Source organism: Bombus huntii, chromosome 11, assembly GCF_024542735.1.
Source record: "Bombus huntii isolate Logan2020A chromosome 11, iyBomHunt1.1, whole genome shotgun sequence".
NCBI lineage: Eukaryota > Metazoa > Arthropoda > Insecta > Hymenoptera > Apidae > Bombus > Bombus huntii.
In genome coordinates this window covers 5684292-5709420 of record NC_066248.1, presented here as the reverse complement: position 1 = coordinate 5709420, position 25129 = coordinate 5684292, and the positions used below count along the sequence as shown (strand labels likewise).

The 25129-nt window shown below is 34.5% G+C and overlaps 2 protein-coding genes and 1 long non-coding RNA gene across 4 annotated transcripts; 2 read left to right on the top strand and 1 right to left on the bottom strand.

The window, feature by feature from the left end:
• The first annotated feature begins 488 nt into the window (after nucleotides 1–488).
• On the top strand, nucleotides 489–3148 carry LOC126871081 (phosphatidylserine decarboxylase proenzyme, mitochondrial). 2 transcript variants are annotated; one of them, XM_050629480.1, is made up of 6 exons: nucleotides 489–640; nucleotides 809–938; nucleotides 1008–1278; nucleotides 1398–1631; nucleotides 1711–1999; nucleotides 2080–3148. In XM_050629480.1, the coding sequence occupies exons 2-6, from the start codon at nucleotides 898–900 to the stop codon at nucleotides 2487–2489; spliced, it is 1245 nt and encodes a 414-aa protein (XP_050485437.1). In that variant the 5' UTR covers nucleotides 489–640; nucleotides 809–897; the 3' UTR covers nucleotides 2490–3148. The 2 variants fall into 2 exon arrangements, with proteins under 2 accessions (XP_050485437.1, XP_050485438.1); XM_050629481.1 differs by having other exon boundaries at nucleotides 523–677.
• A 958-nt stretch (nucleotides 3149–4106) lies between these two features.
• LOC126871091 (CB1 cannabinoid receptor-interacting protein 1-like) lies at nucleotides 4107–25057 on the top strand. Its single transcript, XM_050629502.1, has 2 exons — nucleotides 4107–4545; nucleotides 22386–25057. Exons 1-2 carry the CDS (start codon nucleotides 4370–4372, stop codon nucleotides 22708–22710), a joined length of 501 nt encoding a protein of 166 aa, XP_050485459.1. The 5' UTR covers nucleotides 4107–4369; the 3' UTR covers nucleotides 22711–25057.
• On the bottom strand, nucleotides 14823–22476 carry LOC126871099 (uncharacterized). Its single transcript, XR_007691523.1, has 3 exons — nucleotides 22360–22476; nucleotides 21672–22209; nucleotides 14823–21321 (listed from the first exon to the last, which is right to left on the bottom strand). It is a non-coding gene; the product is annotated as an uncharacterized LOC126871099 (long non-coding RNA).
• Nucleotides 25058–25129: the final 72 nt, after the last annotated feature.

The following is a 25129-nucleotide window of genomic DNA, read 5'->3' as shown; positions in this document are numbered from 1 at the left end:
GTATCTCGTGGTATATGAAAAAATAATTTTGGAGCAATTTTTGGTAGCATATAATGGTAACTGAAAGGTAAAGCAATATGCAAGAAAAAACGTAAAACTTGACGAATAATAATATGTAAATGCTTTAATGTAAATTGTGAAATAAAGATGAAAAGGATTATTGCGTATCGTTGACTATAGGATATGAGAAATGTTTTTATGACATTAGCGATTTTAAATTTTGTAAAGATATTAAGGTATAAATTAGCGGAATAAAATAAAGTAAAATGTATAAGTTCATGTCCAAGCCCAACAAAACATTTTTTAACTATATAAAATAATAATCATATTACAAAATATATATTATGAACGTGTTATATATTGTACAGTTTAATTGAGTAAAGTTTCACTACAGACGATTTCTGTGGTTTCATTAGGTTTCAGCACTGGTATAATATCAGTGGGTTTCATGCATTTAAATAAAATAAGAATAAAAGAATATAATTTTAATATCAAACTGCTAGGTGGCGTTTTATATACGAACAGTATTCGTACAAGTTTGTAGTTAAGAAGATCTTTTGTTCTAATCTATTTTCTTTATCTCGAGTTTTTATAATAATCATTCTTAAGCTACAACTGTTTCTGTAGATGAGTACTTAATGTACGTATGTATAAAAATGTCAAATAAAATATTTCTTGTAAGTTTTTGATATTCCAAATGTATATTTCAACAGGATTAATGTATAAATTTAATTAAAATAAAGATATGTTAAAAATTGTTGAGTATATATGTCTGAATTTTGTTATTTATAAATATATATTTTTGTAGAAATTTGTATATAATTCAAGCTAACCTAAGAGTATAAGGAGAATATAAGAAAGTTTATATATCTCTATGTAATAAAATTTATTTTCAAGATGAATCTTTATAAGATTTATCACTTAATTCAAGATGTGAGGTTTGTAGTCTTTAAGTCTTATTATTACTTTAATAAAATTATTTATCTAATGTTGTTAACATATTTTAGCAAAAACTCTTGTAAATGTTGTATGAATATATATACAAAAAGTAATTTCAAAATTTTAATAAATAAAAAATTGTCAAAGACATATACCTCAAATGTAAGTACTAGTCGATATAAAGATAATTCTTGGTACTCATTTATAAAGCAACGAAAATGGATTGTTTCTTTTGGAATGGGAGTAACACTGTTAACAGCATTACAGTGGAGATATTTGAAAAAACATCCATATACAACTGAGGACAGTAATGTGTACGACCCAATCAATGTTTTTGTGGTATAAATTTTTATTACAATAGCAGCATGATATATTACATTTCAATTGAACAAAATTTGAGGAAATTAAGGACTATGTATGAACAAGAAAGTTTTGTAGTTAAAATTAAATATTTACAGATAAAATGTTATTATTTCTTGCCATTTCGAGTAATAAGTCGAATATGGGGTTGGATTGCTAGTTTGGAACTGCCAGTTAGTTTAAGACCCACCTTATATGGATTTTATGCAAAAACTTTTGATGCCAATTTAGATGAAATTGATATAGAGTTATCAGATTTTCCAAGTCTTGTTGACTTTTTTGTTAGACCGCTCAAATATGATGCAAGACCTATTGCTCAAACTACAAATATAGTATGTATATATTTTTTACATCAAATTAAGTAAGTCATTTAAATAGAGTAATAAAACGTTATATGTAAATTTATTATAGGTTTCACCTGCTGATGGAAAAGTTTTATATTTTGGACCAGTAACTTCATGTTGTGTACAACAAGTAAAGGGTGTTACTTATAATCTTAGACATTTTTTAGGTGATATAAATACATTTCATTCTGAATGGTCTAAATTTACTAAAGAAGAAGATGATATTTATATAAAATCTCTCTTAAAAAATCCAACAAATCAGCTCTATCAACTAACAGTTTATCTTGCTCCAGGGGATTATCACAGATTTCATAGTCCAACTGACTGGGAAATAGAATTTCGTAAACACTTTCAAGGTTTATTGTTTTTTTATATTCCAAAATCTAACTTTAGTTTACATGAATTAAAATTGGGAAAATATTTTTCTTCATTTCAGGGAAGCTTTTAAGCGTTAATCCTAAAATAGCCCAATATTTACCAGACTTATTTTCATTAAATGAACGTGTAGTGTATATTGGTAAATGGGCTGGTGGTTTTATGGCTTATAGTGCAGTTGGAGCGACAAATGTAGGTTCTATAAAAGTTTACTGTGATAAAGACTTACATACAAATGCTCTTAAGTGGCCTGAAGCAAAACGATGGAAAGATGCTAGTTTAGGCTGTACACGTTTAAGTAAAGGAGAATTATTTGGCGAATTTAGAATGGGATCTACTATTGTGTTATTATTCGAGGCTCCAAAAGATTTTAAATTTTGCGTAGAAGTGGGACAAACAATTAAAGTAGGGCAAGCTTTGAGCGTGTGTACTCCTGAAATTGAAGAAAAACAATATGAACATTCATTATGACAATTAATAACGCGCGTAGCGCTTGACTGGAAATATATTTGGAGAGTAGATACATAAGTTCTAGAAATTAATTTACTGATATGGAAAAAAATGACTTTTTATGATATTACTGTTATCTCAAATAGACTTCAGTGCAAATGATTCTGAAAGAAAATATAATGAGTATTTTATATATTGCACAGTTTGTTAAAAATTTAAATTTTATGAACCTTTAATAAATTCATAAGCAAATTGTAACATAACTAATAATCATTCATAGTTGCCATTTAATATTTGGAGAAATTTAGTTTTTATCAGTGTTGTGTATATGTATAAATATTTTAATAACAGTTCCTTGTATTTTTAAAGTATTAATACATTTAATGTAATATCATCTATTATATGATCATTTATTTTGTAAAACATTACATTCAATGATCATATTTGCAACTTCATAATATACACTCCCTTATGTACTATTTTTAATTTTGTAATTGTTGTAAGGATGATTTTTCAAGTGAAACTAATATTGTAAACATAAGAAATTGTCGCAGTTGTACATCGTATTATAAAGATGGAAGCAATTGCAAATGTTTTCTTAACATCTTTATATCGTTTATATTTTTTAAAAAATAATGTCAAACTCATAACATTGGGAAAATAAAAATATTTAAAAAATATTACATTATAATTATTTAAAGACCTATACTCTTATCCACATAATGAACATGTTTTATATTTTTTATAAAAATAATTATTTATTTACTTATATTATTTATAAAAAAATTATTTACCACGATTTTGAGACTGGATTTCAACTACCCTGGTATTGTTGAACCTTGCAGCTCGAGTCTTTCAATTTGTAATGCTGAAGATCGTTCTTCATAAATCCTTTATGTTTTGAGGAGAGCCAGCATGATCTTCGATTTCAAGGTGGACATTCTCCATTTTGGAAACATTTAACCAATATAAGGTTCTGTAATTTTAAAAATAAGATTGATTATAGGAAGCTTATAATAGTTAAAGATAGATCCCATAGTTTTAGGATCATTTGATGAAGACACAATTTTGCAGTTATACCCATTTACTGTATGGTAATTCAACTTATATCCTATTATTTTTTAAACTATCTTATTACCTTATGTAGTGGCTGATTCGTAAGTATATTTGTTAATATTTTTAGCATAATCATATATATATATACTATCATAACTATCCGACTTATGATATTTATTCATTTTTTAAATATTTTAATTTTTCTAAAATAATATTCTTTCATCTTATTTATATTAATACAAAGAGAAGCAATTCGCATTAATTATAAAAAAGCACAAGTAGAAATATATCAGTATCAGTTATTGTTGGCCAAAGCGTAAAATTTCTTCCAACCCGTTTACAGTTCGTTTACAACCGCTACCGAAATTAATTGTACATTTTACCATTTCTTCAACGCTATTATTGGTTTCAATGCGAATGCTATACATATATATAGGAACCGTGTTAAACACGCTAACCCTGGTTGCAGTAATCTCTTCATTATCGGAAAGGGGAACGCGATCACTGTGCGGGGATTGAAAGACAAAACAGAAAAGTCAAAGCCGTCGTCGCGTGCCGGAATCGCGTTACGTCTACGACGCTGCGGTTCAGTAAGCGTCGCGACGCCCACCGTGCACGTTGCACCGTTCGTTTGTCCTGTTGCGACGTTCTTTCGAAGTACGCTAATTTTACAAGAGTTCTGCCTTTCAAATTTTCAGAAAAGATCTTACTTCTATTTTTTCAATTGTACCACGCGCATAGTCATATCGCGTGATTTAAACGGACATCTATTTAAGCATCGATCGTTCAAAAGACGTTGCACTGTATCTTTTTATCTTTCCTCCAAAGTTAAATTATGGTGATAGATGGGTGCTGATGGACATTTTCGAGTGACCTTGTCCCTAAGGCGCGAACCGGCCGCAGGTCCTGTTTACTGTAAAATGGAGACATCGGCGAGATTTCGGCAGCTGAAGACAGTGAAACTAAGCTGCGAAGCCACGTATCGGTTGGACATCAGCTTCAAACCTCCGCAACTATTAGAGTGGGTACAGTGAATGTGACGATAGCAATTATATTACTTCAATTAATCTTCACTTTTTTCCTTAAGAGCAATCATTTCTTCACGTCCTCGTGCTTGATCACCGTTTATTATTTTCGCATGTCCGTGTACCACTGTTTCCTTTTTATCTGATCCCGCGGCTCTGTTTTATAACACGGTCCTTTTACCCAGCGGTAATTTCATCGCTGCAATTGCAATAATAATGATATCTGAAACACAGCTCAGGGATTTATAGTTTTTTAAAGATATTAGAAACTCGACAGCCAGTCATTATTATCTTACTTTGGTATTATCCGGTGCGATCGAGATATTAATTTTACCGCGTAAATTCGTGATCAGATAAATTTCTGAGACATAGTACTTGATAGATGAGCGTTATTCTTACCTGTCGCTAAATATTGATTTCACTGTGCGATCATAGATTGTAGTTTTCATTTTTTAAAAGGTTCAGCATTGCATATTTTCATCTTACGTATTTCTTGTAACCTCAGCCTTTTCATATGAATTATTATTTTAATCGTTTCTATTAATATTTAAACTACCTATTAATCGTAAATTAAATACCATTTTTACCCTTCGTACTAAAACATTATACCGTTTACTGACTTTCTACTATAATCGTAACTCGATTTTCAGTGGCCGTTATAGTTTCCAGTTTATACTTGGCAAACAGTTTTAGATCTCTCATTTACGATACCTACTGGATAAAATGCTCGTTTACGATACATCGATCATCAAAGAAATTCCCATTTTGTGTACCATTGCTTTTAAGAGAACAAACGTACCAATACTGAACTTTTACGTCCATCCGATAAACTCAACGCGCGAAACGGTTCGCAGAAAAAGATTACACCTATTTTCGACATGCGTCGGAGAACGTGAATTATAGGCTGAAAGTAGTAAAAATGATATATGCACGTCCTTTCTGAGGGATCGAACCCGCCCAACCTGCGAGCGTTATTACAAATGCTCGTGGATGCGCGTAGTTCTCGATAGATGTGTACATTTCAATGTATATACGCAATAACACGTTTAGAATACCGTACGCACATATCTTTCAAACAACACGATATCGATGCAGTACTATACTATCGTCGTTAATTTTTTTCCTATAATATGTCTCTTCTATAATCGTCCTTAATGTTTCATACACACTTACGATACTTCAATTACACGCGTGTTCAGGATTACGCGTTTCTTGAACGAAAGTAGCATTTATTGGAACACTTCTTGTAATCGTGTTCCACATTTCTATATGCTTTAAGATGTTACGATATAATAATGGTATAATATAAATTCTGCCAGCCTTTAAAAATAGAACATCCTATCATATGTTTTCTATTTCTGGGCGAAATAATCTCTCTTCGTATTGGTTTTTATTGTTCCTAATTCCATTATAAGACACGGCATTGTTGCGATGGTGAACGATATTCTCCTTTCAATGAAATTTCTCCAACCAATGACGTACAGCATATTATACGTTAAAGATGAGAAAAGATCGTGTAGATTTATAAGAAACTTCTTCGTTAATCAACTTGTAAATGTGTTAAGAATTGCATGGTACCAGTGAAACGGACGTGTAAAATTAGTGTTCGACAAGGATCATACATTTTCGTTCGAGCCCTCGAGGATTGACCGTGTTTCCTTCGCTGGATCAACCGGGATACTTTAACGCAAGAGTGAGAATTATAAAATACGATCCTTCTGACCTTATAAAACGTTATATGCTTTATAGTCGCAACGAGCGATTTTAAGAGCGCAGAAAAACGACATTAGGAAAGATCAATCTCCATTTAGCGATTCTCAGGACCTCGTCGACGGAAGAATGAGAAAAGAAGAGGAAGAATCGCTTCTGTGGATACCGTTCCGAATAATTACAACCGGAGAGTTTCTAAACGACACTCTTCGCGGCTTAACTGGATCAGGAGGATCGTCGATCAACGATAACTTTTAATTCACGGATGGGTTCCATCGAGGATTAAGGACCATGAGGTGTCACTGTGCACGGCATACTAATAGTCTTTTGTTGGCCACGATATAGGAAATAACCGAGCACGATGACAAACGTCTGGATATGAAAGCCTCGTTCCCCACTGTTCGACGTTCGATATCTCCGGATCACTTTGTCGGGATGATTTAACCCCCAGATAGTTTGCCTGAAAAGAACATCAGTTTTATAAACGTGATTGTAAAATGCTTCTTATAATTCTTTTTCCGAGCAGAAAGAGCAGATTTCTTGCTCGAATAGTAGAGCACGACGTGAGACATAACATTTGTGAAAGATATAGAAGATCTTTTACAAGAAGAATCGGCGAAAGAGATATGCTTTGAGATAAATGCTCGTTTTTATCTTCATCTATTCCAGCAGTAATTCGCGAACTATTAGTCATTCTTTTCAGTTTCTTATTTTATAATTTCTTTTAATATTTGACTCTTCGTTTTAAAATCTCAAAAACTTCGTTCCCCTTGCACGCATCTGTATTATTTAATCCGTTGAACAATTCATTTTTATTAAGCTTGCGATATACGTTCGTTCCATATTCTCCGTTTATATATAGTATACATAAAAACAGAACAAACTTATGTTACAATCCAATGCATGCTGTATATATTGTTATCCAAGGATATCTAATATATTCGTATTTTTCGATATCTAAGTATATATACGTATGACTATATGCGAGAACAAAGACTAAATGATATTACTTCGTTGAAACGAGAACGAAGAGTCAGGAACATTTGATAAAAGGTACTTGAAAAACAAACGAAAGATATTGAGAAGGGTTGTAGGAGATACATGTACCCGAAGGGGTAGGAAACATGTCAAGAAGAAACGGATTAAGTTCTGCAGCTGCCCAGGTCTGTCGACGGTCGAGTGTCTATCCAAAGAATGTTCGTAACTGAAAATGCTTGCAAAATAAATGTTTAGGGCCAGTGTCGAACGCTCTTATTCATGAAGAGCAGCGTAATACAAGAAGGCTACGACCAAAAGTATCGAATTATTTGTCTAAGGACAAATTGGACAAAAGGATTACCATGTCTGTAAATATATGAAAAAAGGGATACAGAACGTTGTACTTTGATGTAAGTATATAGGTGCAACTGTGTCAGAAATGTGGTGAGAGTAAAGCAGGTGTTACCACTACGTACTTACTGAAACGATACGTATACATATCGCAGTAATTGCCTTGAACTGTAAAAGTTACAAATCGATTACGATCATCGGTACGGTTAATGCTACTGAAACAATTGGACTCTGATATTTGACATACGGTTCGCTGGATATTTAACGAGATTTTCACTGGCGAGAGCTGTGAAAGTACGAATGCCGTAAAAAGATGCGAAACGACGTTACTAAACGACCTAAAACCCACCCAACAACAAGAAGAAAATCGTAGAAATTATTATATCTTTTTGGAAGTTTATCTAAACGGCGCACCTCTTAAAATTGTTATCAACGCTATATTTAAGTATCGAACTGTGCATTGCACACTTATTTTCCTTAAATCATCTAGGAAAAAGGATCTCGCAACTACGACGGAAGGACGATCATTGGACTAAAAAGTTTACCTAAATTCGAAAGAAGACACTTTTCCCGAGGTCTCCTGAAGAGATGCATTTATTAAAGCTACCACGAATATCAAACTGTGTACCGTAGTTTGTTCAGGCGCATCGGGGAAATATCTTGGAAGTAGGATTAGAGAAATTGCGTTAGATTAACAAATTTGTAGAAATTCGAAAATTATGGAGTCACTGTTTCGAAATTTCCCTGAAAACCATCTACATATGTATGCACGCACGCACTTCGCAAAGTTTCGAAGTTTGATGTAGGACGAGGGTAGAATCGATGAAAATTTCATTGGTTCGTCTGGCAGGCGGACTGATGATAAATAATTTCGATCGAATCTGGATGTATCGTGTTTTCGTAACGATACATTTTCGTTACGAAATAGACACGTCAAAAGACGAAAGTAATCATACACGACCGGTTGAAATATCGACTGGCGTTATATTGCGGCGCCCGGTCTCCGGCTCGCACAGGGTTGGAAAATGAACCGTCGCTCGTAACACGAATAGCAGCTAAAATTACGTGGCAATTACGATATGCAGAGTGTTGCTGATGCTAGTGAACGAGCACGGGTTTCGCGTGGATAATATTTAAACAACCATGGCCAATTAGACGGTGAGGAAACGAACGCGGTACCAGGAAATCGAGTCCTTCGGAAAATGCAACTGTCATTCTTTTTATGCACGAAATCACTCCATTCGTTGTTGGTCGATTGTAAACTCGCGTGTTATTTAGGAATCAGAAATTCCGTTATTTATCGCATAATTATACAGTAGAAGCTCGTTTAGCTGACGTGACGTGGACCGGGTCTATCTCGGATAATACGCAAGAATTCTATTAATGTTCATATATCCTATAACAAAATCATAGAAAACATTTGAAATTTTGTAATATTCTACATGCAATTAGGCTCGATTCGTTATTTAATAGCTTGAAAGTTTGATTAACTGCTTCCGCAATATCTGATTATTTTACAGTAACTAAGTTATAATAAGTAAGTTATAGTAAGTAAGGTGGTTCGAAGCAGCCCGGATAATGCGCAACATAACCGAGTCTCCATCGCAATATGAATAATAATTGATAGAATTTTGAGTGAATTCGTTGTGTTCTTGTTATTATTAACGATATCCAAATATTTGTAGAATACTCTGACGAATATATACTATGCGTGTTATACGAAACATTTTGAAATTTAATTAGCACGGTAATGAGGCCAGACTATCATAATTATATTGGTAAAGTCTGAGACAAGTTTAAAAACGGATGTAACAGCTACGAGATATTTAACGCAAATATACGTTTCATACAGTTGGATCACAAAAATATTTAAACGGTCAATTGTCAATTACGTTAATAAGCCTCAATTATTATATGCTTAAGATAGCTATTCATAGCGTACGCTAATTTTTTTATTAAATATATATTTACAGTACACGTACGTACTAATATGCACAATAATGTACACGCTAATCCTACATATTGATATATAAAATATTTTCGTGAGCCTCTGTATAAATTTATTACGTTCCTCTTGCCATTAACGACATAGCTTTGAATGTATACATTTATTTACTGCCATTCTCGAATGTAATATTATGAAAGAAAATATTAATACCGTCATACAAATGTTCGATGCAGAGTTTTAAATGAGTACATTCTATCCAGCAAATTATACTGTAAATTGCCCCACGATCAATGCGAAATTGGGATTTCCTGTCTTGCCCTCCAGTGTTTCCTAGTATTTGTAAAAATGTTCTGTCCTTTGTTTCGGGCTATATCGTTCGTTTTGTCATTCGATAGCAAACATTTATAATCCATTCTCATCCATTATTTTTGTGGCTTGTGTAAGAGAAAAATATCCCATTTTCTTCATGAATATGTTATTTGCAAATTTAACAGAAATGTGCATCACTCGGATAAAGGGCAAACGGATATTTATTCCGTGAATACGATCTACATCTCAATTTCGTTGTCTTCAAAATTCGTGTAGAATTTTCACTGTCTTAAGGGTCGTATACTTGATTAATCCGAATCACGCAATATAGCGGTAAACTTTACGTGAGTTAGATTAATTAGCGAGTACTCTAATTATTATATGCGTACTGCGTTCCTTTGCTACCGAGTTTCGAAACTTGACGGAAGAAATAAAAATACGAAAAAGACTATTCGAGATTCGGAGTATAAAATTGTAGTGTCTTATTTCACTCACATTATCACCGTGACAGTTATTGTATTATTATTAGCTTAGATCTCGTAGTTGGATGTTCATTTCATAAATAAACAAAATTTGATCGATATTTGAATTCAGTATAAAGAGAAAGACAAACCATTTATAATATCTTTCCAATCTGTCAGCTGCAAAACGAATTATTATATCGAACACAATACGACGGAAAATAAAGAACGATACAAGAAGGAATAAAAGTAAAGACATTGAGATACGAAGAACATCGAGAAAATGAGTTATTTGTACACCGTGTTTAGGAATAAATACGACGTGTACCACGCGAAAATACGAAAAAGCCATATCATCCGCGTCATTTACGTTTTAACAATTTCCACCAGCGAGAAACTTTGGAAAATTCCAAAATTTACATGCACCAACGTTGGAATTTTTCGTGTAGAATTTTTCGTTTTGGGAACGCCAAGAGCTATTCTACGAGACGATAAAATGCCTGGGAAATCCGTCGATATATCGGTACGAACAGTTACATCGAGTCGGCGCGACTGTATCTTCTTCTCTCCTGTCTGGCAGGTTCAATATTCCCAATAACACTCGACCTTTGAAAGTTGATTACCTGCGTTACGTTTTGCCACGGCCGAGGACTTTAATCTTTACGTACATGTACAAACTTATCGAAAGTTTTCGTTTCTGGCAAAAGCTCGATCGGATTCTCGATAACTGTGAATGCTCGTGACTCGCGTCAATAAACATTCAGCGGCGGTCGCTGCAAAGGCACTGCACTGGTTGCGCAAACGATGGAAAAAGGGATATACACGTTGGTTGGGGAAAAAGCTTATTTACAAAATCCTCGAGAAAGAGCGAGACGTTATCTGTACAGGCGTCTGTTCCAACTATTTTTCATCACCTATGCGAGAAGGCCACTTTCCACGTCGGATAAGTTTAAATTTACCGCTCGAAAGAGCCGCTCTGAAAATAATTTTGCCCCAACTTTTCCTTGCTCCAATTAATATCTCGGATTGAAAATTTACTCTACTACCTTCATTTTCTCTCTTTTCCCTCTCTTCTCCTCTCTTTTTCTTCTTTCATTTGTGCGACGTTACAGCGCTTGATTTATTTTTGCACTCGCTGGCTAATATCATAGGAATGGAAATTTTGCGTGTCCATCTATTGGGAATGACTGACAAGAAATGAGGTTCAGCTGGTTGCAGTCTAGTTGAAACTTTGCACGCTGACAGATAGACCGTAGATTTGCGTGTTGTATATGTTACAACGACTTCATATTTTTATGAAGACAAGTAAGGAAATAGAACCTGGACGGGAAGTTCCAGCAATTAAATATTAAAAGGAGTAGACTTTGCTTTAGATATTTTATATATTTTCGTCGATTATTGGATACATCTTGTTCATATCAAACTGAATTCTACGTTATTCGTCACTTTTACATCTTTTAGTTTAACGTAATTGTATAAACATGTGTGATCTGCCGATAGATTTTGTTATACGATTTATAAAAATGCGTCATTAAAAATAGCTTATATGGTTGGAATTCATATAATAAGAATTTGTATTAAAGTAAGTGGATTCAACTAGCAAGAGTTCATTTAACCGTTCACTCATTAAAATTGCGCTCGAGTAAATAGAATTCGTAAAAATTAGGTTCTACCGTATAGGTCGGATATTCAACATTTTTCACGATTCGTTGATATTTCATACCTCTGTATCCCCATTTTTTTTTCACGATGGCTCAGAGGATTTGAAATTTGGAACAGGCATCTTCACGGAATGCTCACAAGAAGTTCAAGTAACTTATATTTGACAATTTGAACCGTTACTCCACGCGATAATTCACACGTATATTATTTAAAGAACACTGGAAAGATTCTGATAAAAATGATTTATTCATCGACTTGGTTTCTGCAGAAACATCTGGCTAATTAAAAATTCCATTACTGCTCTAGGTAGCAATTCAAGAGTATCGTGTGACAATGTGCCATAAAATGTAAAATTCTGCACTATATACCGTGGCTCACGAACGTATCTGAACACTTATAGGAACTTTTCATGAACGTATTATGTGTATTACGACTTAAATCGTTGGAAATGCTCGGAAAAAAAACAAGCGAGGAACAAAACAGGCATTTGTTAACCATTGAACTTGCAGAAGCAGTTAAAACTTTTACGATATCGAGCTAGCAATTCGTAGCTACTCATCAACTTTCTCTTCAGCCTACTTATCGAACAAAGGTATTTCTCTAATTATTTGCAACAGCGTATAAGAACCTGCGGTACTACGTGTGCTTAGTAAATCATTTCACGAATGACTAACTAATAACGTTTTAACGATCGAAAGTTTCGAGTTGACTTTGCCAAAGTCGAACAAGTCACGTACACACACCGCTTCATAAAAGAGAAACGTGACGAAATAAATATTACAATATTGTCGTGAAATCAACTGTACATAAATATGTTATTTCTAGCGAGCGGAGCCATGAACGAAGATCAGTAGTAACGAGACTGATAAGTCAGACGATCACAAAGCCTGCATCCAACTGAGAAACACTACTACGGAGTATAATATAACACACATATACATAATACATTCACAATACACGTTCAATTCTAATTCTTAATACGTTCGTTAGAATCGTTATATGCGCAAATTATGTTCGAAGATTGTAAAAGAAGAGCACGATAAGTCACATTTTATAATTTTTACAGAGAAGCAATTTTAGGATTCGAGACGTAGTCAATCGATCTTACATCGTCAAAATTGTCTGTATTTTTAGTTTCGCAGCTAAACGTGCGTTTTCTCGCCTCTTCCTAAATTTTCAAAATATTCGTCGTCATTATGTTACAGCATCGAAGATATTAAAATATCGCTGGTCTTAATAACTATATCTTTCGGGTCCGTACAAATGTCATCAAGTTCAAATTGAGATTCAGTAGCTATACAAATTAATGAAAACCGATTGATTCTTTACAAGAATTGATCGATCTTTGTCGATACGACGATATATTCTTAAGGCGAATGCAGCGTCTGATTAAAAGAATTGGCAATTCCTCTGCAAACGGATCGCTAGGTAGAAAACGTTTGGAACGTTGATTAAATCTATAAAACGCGTCTTGCGAGGAAATTTAGGAGAATCACGTATTTATAAGGTGGATGCATGGAAAAAAGATCTGGTAGCGAGGTAGTGTAAAGACACACTGGCCTGACAGCGATACACAACGGTGCAAGAAACCGGGTCACGGAATAAAAAATATTCCACTTTCAAAAGTACTATAGACTGGTAGAACTAGAACAACAGCTTACTTCCATGTGGTCCATGACATCGGTTAATCGATGTAAAACAGAAGGAAAAGGGAACGTCAAATGGGTCAAACAGAAGTCTTCTACGAACTTTATCCCAATTTCATCCGAGTTTCGTTAACTTCTTCATAATAATTCATTCTATCGTGTAATTCTGTGCATTCCTATTTTCAAATTCGTATCGCGTACGACGTAAATTACAAAGCAGCACGTTTGCATATTCATGTTCTTTTTAAACGAAATATATTTTTATCAAGCCTCGCGTTTTATTCTCACGCTACTAAATTCTTGTAGTTGCGTAAAAATAATTACGTGTTAACCGCGTTCATAGTCGGAGGACGAAAATGTGCTTTACAAAAGCGATATACATGTATCATAACTGGGAATTACGTTGACCCATAACGTGAGTCATGGGGCAGTGGAACGTGCTAAAAGATAGAAAATTTCGCATGCATCTGATTAATTGACACGCAAATACCACGATACGTATGGTCGCATGCGAAACAGAGTAAATTCTTTTTTTAGCCGTTTTAATATTTAAATCACGTAATAATTAAACCTTCAGGTATGATTACTCGAGTATAATTATTCGTAACTATATTTAGCCCTGAAGTCATGTAAATCGTGTTCCCTTTTAAACATAAAGTAAGATACATTCGTCAAATTCTCGATTTACCTAACGCGAACCGCTGAGTGTGGCGTTGCAAGTATTTGTACAGGGGATCGTCTCTATTTATCGTCGACGTGAGTCAGCGATTTTCGCGAGTCTTTGTTAGGAAATCGCATCCCTCCGGAAAGTGCAACTGTCGGCACTGCTTAGAAGTTCGATTAACAGCGTGTATCCTTGGTGGGCCGCTATCGAAACTTTTGTCGCAAATTTCCACCCGAACAAACGTGCCTATTTTTCGAAGGTCTCCCTTTCATCTCGCCTGTTTCAATGCCGACTGTTCCTACTTTATTTCGCGAACACAGCAAGGAAGAGGAGAGTAAACGAAGAAGAAGAAGAGAGGAAAGAGGCGAGGAGGAAAAAGAAAGAAAGTAAAGAGACTAAAAATACAAGATTGCGAATGGCTTTTTGTTTTACAGACGGATCGCCTTTTAAAAGGGAAGCTTCGTCCCATTGGCTTTTTCCTCTCGCCTCTCTTTATTTCTGTCTCTCTCTCAGATTCGCGCTCCGCCGCCAAATTCGCTAATTGGGAACCATTTTTGTCGGAGATTCGTGTTGTCCGATCGATTTAAGTACGTGCAGCCAATTATCCCACGAACTATCGAACGCGGCTACAATTTGATTTGAAAGAGCTGTAGGGTTTTTGCCGATTCAATCTCTGTTTGAAAACTGGAAAAAAAAGGAAGAAAAAAAAACAGGAAATCTACGTTGGAATTTTGGTTATTATTTCTGGCAACAGTTTTGCAAACAGATTCATTCTTCGGGACAAATAGTAACAAATAGTAACATAAAGATTTTGATATACGATGGATCACGAAAATATTTCAACGCTCACCATAGGAAGCTTTTACACGTGTAGAGTGTGTGTTGCATAAAACAATTGGAAACTTTATTAGCTCTGTAACGAGACACGACCGTCGTGATCATATTGATGAAATTTGGAACCAATATGAGAATGTAAGCAAAAATTACGAGATAATATATATTAGCGAAAGATTTTTTACAAGTGTTCGACAAGTGTACTTCCGCGAGCTTCTTTATATACAATAGTTTTATAACAGATTAATAGATGATAACTATAAGTAAAATAATCTTGGATGAAATACACGTATAATGAGTATGCTGAATAATACCGCGTCTGCCTATAAAAACGGAATGAGAAAACGTGGCTTATAAAACGCGGTATAATGCCAAGGGAGACGTTCCAGGGTTGGGAAACTTATTGTCCTACTTTTTCGCGTAGCCCTTTGAATCACATAAATTTCGAACAACAAGTATAATACGCGCGGTAGGTAATCTCGCCATAGAAAGTTGGATTTTCAACGTAACATCGTGTTAAATTGATGCAATATCGGACAGAATGTTCCAGTCTCTGTCCACTTAATCGACCCGAAACAGTGTCCATTTAATTGCTTTCTACACGAGCAATAAGCTTTCAGTATAGTACTGCCACAATCGAATAGCATAAAGCAGAGTCAATTGCTGAAGATCCAATACAGTCTAGGTAATAGCGTGCCAACGATTTAGGTCGCGACTAGTAAACCTCATAACCGCGAAACAGTTGGACGAATTAATTAAAGTCTGATCTTGGTGGCGTATTCGGAATGTTAGTGGCGCAATCGAAACGGAAAAGCGCGTCGAATTACGAGCAAGATGTTTTCCGCTGGTGAAGTGAAAATATATTTCTTCCGAAAATTGCACGTGATCTATCAAAGTCGTCGCTTTGGGATTCGCTCCCTCTCTCTCTCTCTCTCTCTCTCTCTCTCTCTCTCTCGCCTGATACGTATGCATGCACTTTATTCGGCGGAGTCGATTTCCGGGGGAAACGCGCGCGTGGATGGAAAGCTAACAGAGCCAGATAGTTCTACTTTAAATCGAACGCTCCTACACCTCGGAGGATCTTATCTGGCGCGTGATGTATATCGTAACTTTCTAATTCCGCTTACAAAGTCGGTTACAAATGTACAATACGAATTTAAGCGCGTTAAATGAACACTCTGTGTTTCGTTCCGCGAACCGAACAAAATTGGCCTGTATCGAAAAAGAAAACGAGGTACGACGAACAAAGAATTTCCTGAATAGAGAAGCAGAAAAGCCGTTTCCGCTGTTGGCGAGTTTGTCAGAGGGATTATTTTCAATGCGACGGAACTTCTCTTCTCGTTGTTGGTGTTTTTTTTAACTCTCGTCACTGAGGCAAAAAGGAAGCGAAGTGTCTACCAGATGATCATCCGAGATCAAAGCAGGCCAAATCCACTGCGTGTCTAAGGATCGAACGGAACGGTATCACGATCGTTAAAGTGGAGACTCTGGCTAGATTTTGTTCGATTTCGTCTTGAGGAAATTTTGCTTGCACGCGAAACTCTGAATTAGTTAGCGTACGACGAGAACACTCGAATCGTGCTTTCGAATCGCGGCGAATCGATCACGGACGGAGCTTTCATCGTTAAAAATCAACCAGAAATATCTACTTTTAGTATTTAATGCAGAGAATGGCTTACCGTTGCATGTCTCGAGTGAAACGGAGAATTTTTTACCTCGTTGCCTGCTATCAGTCCAACGTATCTCCACCCTTATCGCTGCCACGCGTTCCTTTTCCAACTTCCACCAACAATCGTTCTTGGTCATTTCCTTTGAGTCATACCACCTCGGTTTTCCTCCAGGATAAGAGAAATCGGGGAAACTCTGTCGATAGTAAAACACAGTGGTTACCAAGGTTTCGTGGCTGCTAAAAAGACTCTATGGTCTCTTACGATATCGTAATCTTTGGCAAAGAAAAATATCTACGTATCGATCGACAACCAATTTAACTTTATCTATATACAGCGTCTCGTCTCGTGAGCTAAATATAGTATACAGCCTCGTTATTATTTTGTTGTAGTCTCTACAGGATTCGTTCGAAGGACGTAAACAAGAAACGAAATACTCCAGCAGTCTGTAAAAATCATTCGAAGAAACTCATTACCCGACAAGACGAGAAGGACAAGAACAGACTGCTGAAGTGACGGATATCAAAAACTCTAATTTTAGCGGAATCTTTCCTCGCGTTTCATTCTAATTAAATCTTTCTTAATCTTTCGCCAGGAATTTTCCCAGCAATCTAATATTCTCACAAAAATCTCCCGAAAATACCAAAAATCGTTCGTAATACTCCGCGAACATCCAATGAAAGAAATCTCGTAGAGACGCGATTCTTCTTCTTCCAAATTAAGAAGTGCTCGTCATGGTAGGCCGTTGTTTCAAAGCAAAAAAACTCTCGAGAGGGATTAATCGGGAAAATTGGATGTTCTACGTTGAATCGAGAGGAGAGAAACGAACAAAGAAGTCTCCACACTGCTTACGATCTAGGACTCGTTACATTTTTCACGAACGGCGATAGAATCGTATCGATCGAACGTGGATACGCCTCTAGGTATTATTCGTAATTTGCCATCGAAAAGCTTCTTTTTAAGGTATCTACATCGATATATCCGTCGGTTATTTCGCTAAAACGATTCCGCGATTGCGATTGATCAACGACGACGACGACGACGACGACGATGACGACGACGACCCGAATGTATTGCACCAAAAATTTCTTCGTACTCTTTATTTTTACGACGAGCGACCATGCGTGCTTTGGTTCTTTACGAGTAATATCGAAAAGCGACGTGCTGGGAATGCGAATCTCGAGTTTACGATTTCGTCACGGGCTTAGACAGTCCTCTGGGTCGTTTAATGTTTAAGGAGCACACCTTTGAACATCCTGACGACGACCGTATTGACTCAAGCAATTGCTGAATTCCTCGCAACCTGAAAAGGAACACTAACATTATCCAAGTTCGAAGATGAATATTGCACGATTGCGATCGAAGGTACAGAAGCGATGGGAGTCGAGCTAGAAAAGAGAGTAAGTTTCTTGTTTAAATTCGAATTTTGGTTTATGTATCGGTGCTATTTCTAATGAACTTACCCTGGATGTTGCATTTATACGTTTGAAAAAATCTAGGTCAGTCGTGATCCTTTAAATGCGATACGCAGTTCCATTTATGAGATGTATTGCACCATTAGCTTTATAAGGGTTAAATTTATAACAGTAATTCGTAATAGTAATTCAAAGGATAATCTTAACAGTAATCTACATTACAGTTTTATTTATTTAGGATTTTATGTGCCGTACCTTTAATCACTGATACGAAAATGTAAATTTTACTCGTTGAATATTGCGTGATTGCGATCGAAGGCACAAAGCAATAAGACTCGATTCCCATTGCCCCGGAATTGATAGCAATTTTGATAATAATCCTGGTTACGATCTCACTTGTTTAACTTTTCACGCGTATCATTTTTCGCTTCTAATATGAAAATATTAACTACACGGGGAATATTGCACAATTGCGATGGAAAGGCGAGTACGATAGGGAGACATTATCGGAAAACTGAGTTTCTCTTTTAATGTAATTAATTATTTGAAACTTAGTACATTGTGCATTTGATTTGTAATTTAAAAACGTATATAAATTTCATCATGAACGTTGCACGGTTGCGATAAAAGCCGGAGAACAATTTGAAGAATTTTTCTTTTAAATCCTATAGCAACTATAATTGTAATATTAACAACTTCGGCAACAGTGTGGTATATTTGAAACTTGGTGTATTTTGTTTTAGATTTATAAATTATAGAAAAAAATATTTTACTTTTTGACATCACAAATATTTTATATTCTATTTCCTGCGCGTTTCGACGATAGTTTTTCGAATATAAATCGACAGAACAGTGAACAACACGAGCCATGCTATTGCTCGGAGAAGCAGAGAGAAACTCTAACAATAAAAAATAAAAATGTTTCTCAAATGAATGCAGAAAATATACGAAATAGCGAAGCGTATAAAGTACCGATAGTCACGAACAATGTTTAACGTAATGAAACTTGTTTGAACAATATGTAAACTCATTGACCCTAAAGTAAAATTCTCTTAACAAGCTAGCGATTCACCGACTGTCGTTTTGTAGAAATAATTTAATCCAATTTAATTACCATTTGTATTTTATAATATGTGCCATCTTAATGAACCTGTGGAATCAACTGCTATAATTTCGATTGCCAAGATTTCTCGTGCTCGAATCACTTTTGCAATTTTCGAGTCTCTGTATTTCCAACTGAAACAGAGCAAACTATTATGATGATGGACGCAATATTAAACCGATATTTAACTTTTATACTTAACTATTGTATAACTGGGTCATTTCCCAATGGGAAAGTCTTTCTGAACCAGAAGATTAAATCTTCATAACCAGATTTGTATTTGCTTACGAAACAAAATTCGTATAAATGCGACAAAGTATTTTTAAAACCAATGTTATTATATTTAACATAATGTCATATGTTATAGTCTATTTAAGAAGTTAATAAACCCTATGAACATAAACTATTCGGTGTAAATTATTACTGGTTCAAGCGACAAATTGACTCGTTTTATGTATCGAATAAATGAATATAAATTTCCTTCCTCTTCCTTATATTCTTTTTTTGAAATGTACAAAAGGAAGTAAGAGAAAGTATTACGCTTGTTGAACAACGATTTTCTGTTCCAATTTCCTCCTTCATAGAACGCTATATCAAGGACTATAATTCGAACTATTTAAACAGCAAGCAAAATCTCTGACGCTGGTTGGCTTCGCATTACCAAATAATTATACATTATATGTATATGCTTCTGCGTCACGAGAACTCATTTCTAACACGTGAATGATGCTCGACATTGATACGCGTAGGGATCATTTGCTCCTGCAAAACACTAAAAATATACGACAAGGCTTGAAGTGAAGCCAAGTTACACCGCGGTTACTATGCGGAATGTATTAATATTTAAAGCATACACTATATGAATTTACTATTTATAGAAACGCACGCACGTATTGTTTTCGTTGAACAGCGAAAATTTATCCGATACGCCAATGCAAAAATGCATTTTCTACTAGCCGATTACGTATTTAGCAAAGGAGCGCTTAACGAAACGCTTGAAATAACTTCCTCCTTTTATTTGTAGCTCTGTCGAAACTTTACGTTTGTACCGATTCATTTATAAGCGGATACACTTAGGATCGATTGTCGATCGATTAGAAAGGATAAAACGCATTGAAATTGAAGATTATACACGAAGACTCGAATGTAAATTTGTGCATAAAATACTAAAGTTCACCGACGATATTGGAAACTCTATAGAGGCGATATTTATTTTATATGGGCGTCATTTTAGGAGATGTAATTTCATAGATGGAACATAAAACGGAAGTACCGCTATAAAAATATTCATATTTACTGGGAGAAAGTTATTTTCAGTAACTTCTAGTTAGTCTAGAACGATATGTTTGATGAATAGCAAATATGATGAATGTTTCGACAAATATCTCAACTGAATGTAATGGAATATCGTTTCAATTACATTTAACGATAATATTGCTCAATCTATTCCTTTTATATCCTGATATTTGTGTTTCTTACGCTCAATTCATTTGATCGTCTGTTTATCCAAATCACGAACCCATTAAAATAAATTCCATCCTATTTCATTACAATACGTCTTCTACAATGAGAATCGTTACGAATATGAAGGGAAGGATGGGGACGAAGTTAAAATTCAGCAATTTGCAACATGTCGGGATGTCGCGACTATTTTGTAAATGATTGCGGCTCCGCGATACGTGCCAGATGGTGCACAATAGATACCGGAAACGAGATTCAGAATATACTCCAATACTAGCCGGCTGAAGATGCAAATGAATTTAAAGCACGATTCTGTAACATCGCCTGCCATCAACGTGAATCGCGTCTATCGATTTGCGATCAGTGAATCAGACTTGCTTCGATGCATGGATACAATTGAAACTAAAGAGCGTCCGATTCGATTAACCTTTCGGTAGACTTTCAAATTGTCCTGTTTGTCAAAGCCTTGAAGCCAGAACCTTTTGCTTGTTTTCCTTTTTCCGTGGAACCTAACGAGCGTTTCTCACCGCCGCCGCTCTCTCCCTCTTACTCTTTCTCTGCTACCTACAATTTAGGAAACACAGGTTCGTTTAAAAGAAGAAGATTAACGACGTAGAAGATTAAAATGTAAAATGCAGATTACAAAAGAAAAGTACAAAAAGCAAGCGGATAACGTGGAAATGTAAATTGCTTATTTGCTTACAATAATATCCAAATAGCGTATGTTATAACACGCATCAAGTGATCAACGAACAAATTTATGAATATTTCTAAAGTGATTATTAGATGAGACTTCGTTAATATGCAAACGAGGTTTATTTATGGAGATAGTGGAGAAAATAAAGTTATGGTACTACGTATGCAGCTACAAACTAGCGTAACTGGAACGAACAACTTGTGCATATAATAACAACCTAATGTAAATTCTGCGATTATATTATCAATAAGGCTCCGCTCTTGAGGCTCTTCAGAGTACTATAAGTTCTCCGAGATTTAAGGCATGTTCCATCACTTTAGAGAACTTGATTTGAGTTGTGCGATCTTGTGACTGCCATCTTAATGTTCTGGGTTGTTATTTCAACAATCCTGTAAACTGATAGTGGCACAACTTTAATGAAAATTCTAGTTTTTATGAACAGAAAAAACATAAGCCTCTATTAAATCTGAATATCATGACTAAACTGCGAATATTAATATAAATTCATATTTTTATGAATATAATGGGAAGAATCGAAAACTGTTTTACCTACTAAATATTAAAATGAATAATTTTGTACAGTACCTATCTAATCTTTTTATTACATATCATAACGAGATATTTTCTATAACAATAAACGCAGAACATTATTTTATAAAAACTGACAATGACTTACACCACTGCGATTCTTAGTTAACCATAATACGTCCCTGTACTAGATCACATCACTGCTTCATGAGATGTATGTAGATCACCTGTAATAATATCACAGTAGACATTATAATGTTCAATATCTTTTGTTTTGTTTTTATCATATTCCACTAATTTTAATAAATTACCATAGTTGTATATAGTAGTAATTTTAATTTTAGACATAATTTGCTAAATAATAATCATAAACTTACCTAAATAATAATCTTAAAATTTATAGGTCCCTGAGCATAGGAGGGAAACAAGTGGAAACGATTGAACGTGCACGAGACGGGACAGCCTGTGCTTACAGTGCTTATCACAGCACAAAGGGTATACCGGCGAGTGCTCGTGGTCATCGTGAAGAATTGCCAATAGCCATGCGTGTCTTGGGTTCCGGTTACCTGACTACTTGTCTGCAGATCAAATACTACCGCCAAGACGATCAGAGCCACTGTGAATGGGGTGCCAGGTTACATTGTATCGAATTGGACTGTTCGAGCGTGGAAGGCAGATTAGTTACGGTAGACAGGGAAACATATAGGAAACTTGGCATAGAATCCTAGCAATCGATGGGTGTTAATGTCATGAAAGCCATCACATAGAGAAAGTGGCTGATATTTATTTCTTATCGCTTGTCGATTGTGATTGGCACATTTCCGATTGAAACAACATTAAAATCGCTTGACCAATAAAAAGGTCAGAATACAGGTGGCGGGTTTCTGTTTGGAACTTGAACAGCACAGCTTAGGATTTGAATCGTATAATAGGAAATTTTTGGCTACTTTAACACGTTAAGAAGCTCGACGTGTGAACATAATAAAATAAGGTGAACATTTTCGACAATTTCCGTGGTATTGATCGGCGGAAGAAAAATGGAGAATAACTATCTTTCTGTATGGTATCAATCAGATTTTTCAAGAAGCAAAACGTAAATATCTGCTAATGAGAAAACAAACATAACGATTCCTTTTGGTCCCTTAACGACTAGATATGTAATTATCAAACGGTGGATCCGTTTCATTAACGTAATCCAAATGTAATTTCATTCTCCTATTTTTCTATATCGAGAGACGTGTTTGTATATACGTACATATATGTATATCAGGAACATTCATGTATATATAATGATTGTTATAAAGTGATATAGAAAATAGACATAATGCTACGAATATAAGTGTATTTTATTTAACCTAAATATGGAACGATGTATTTTAGAATTATATTTAACGCGTTATTACCATAGAGATACAAAGATGGAGTACCTGAGTCATGTTACCGTGTAAGTGGATGCGATATATCTATAGAAAAAGAACGCTGCATAGAGACTTCTGCTTTGTATCTATGTCCTCTAATTAAGTATGCACACGACGCTGCTCGTTGATCGGTGTTACTTTACACTTACATATTTACTGTACGAATAAGCATGTGTTATACAAATAAGAAAAGATCTTTATATAGCGTTCTCTTTCTATTGCTATATTATTTTCTCAGCTCGCTCACAGACTTTGTTTTTATATCTCTATGATTATTACGAACTACAATCTTTTTAACGAATCGTAATCGTTAAGGAATCGATTGGGAAAATATTTGATCTATCGACAGTCTAAATTGTTATCGAATCGTAATCTCGCAATATTTTTACGATATACATAACGTATCAGGAATTAAGCACTCCATGCCTAGCGACCAATAGTATATGTATATGTATATTTAATCTGTCTATTGGAAAAATAATTGCAAAAAGTAAATAAATTTGAAGATTCCCATTATGCTACACATTATACAAACATACAAGTAATATAATACAAAATACTTGCTAGTATAGATATTATATGTATACTAATACATAAAAAAAATGGTTATTTGAATATAATATGTTGACATTTATAATAATAAAATTATAAATGTTAAACCGTTCGAATATAAATTCATTGTTCAATATTATTTAAATTTAAAAAATATAAAAAAATGCGCAGACCAAACGAAGATATATTGCCACATTATTACGAATATAATGAAAGTTTAACATTATTTACGAGCTATATATATCGTTAATTGATTGGGAATTGTTCTAAAAAACTTAACTTCTTTCATTTGCCTGCTATATTTCATTGTAAAAAAAATGTTATACAATTCAATGTGCTTAAACACGAAACTTACTTAAAGCAATATGATGATAACTATTGTGCTATTCAAGGCACGTTTAATTAATATTACAGCATAATTACGATCACTATTATTATACTTATACCTATTGTGTTCCATGATCTTCACAATTTTTTTTTTTTTATTTGAATAACTTGATACGTTCCAGAGTAAAATCGAGAAAAATTATAAAAATTATATTTTTTTACACACGTGTAATTTTGTTACAGTTGTTATTCTTTACTGTTTATGTAGTTTTGTTACTGTCATGTAACTTTTGTTTCAATTATATGAATTTTGATTTACGTGATGTTAAAGCTTCATTATTTAAATTTTCGCACAATATTAGATGCATCGTTATGTTAATATTATATTGACTCAAATATTCGTAATCAAAAACAAACGAATGTGAAATCTTTAATTATAAATGCTAATTTACAAATGGTGTATATCCATACATATATGTATGCATGTATACTAGTGTATAATTATACACACATATTTGCATGGCCATACAAGTACACATCATAAATCATAAATTCTTAATAAAATATTAAATTCTGATTACTATACTTTTCTAATTATAGCACTGATTCATTGCAAATTTTGGCAATCAGCGAAAATAACCAAACAGTGCCTCTATACTTTGCGTAAATGTAAACACAGATTGTTCCTATTCTTTATTCGCATAATTAGTTTTTTGTCTAATGACACTGATATCTGTATATTTCAAAACCGACTGAAATAAATTATTTAATCCTGCAATCATTTATTCAATACTGTTAATTATAGAATATATTGACAAACATACATACTTCACATGTGTATTAAACATAC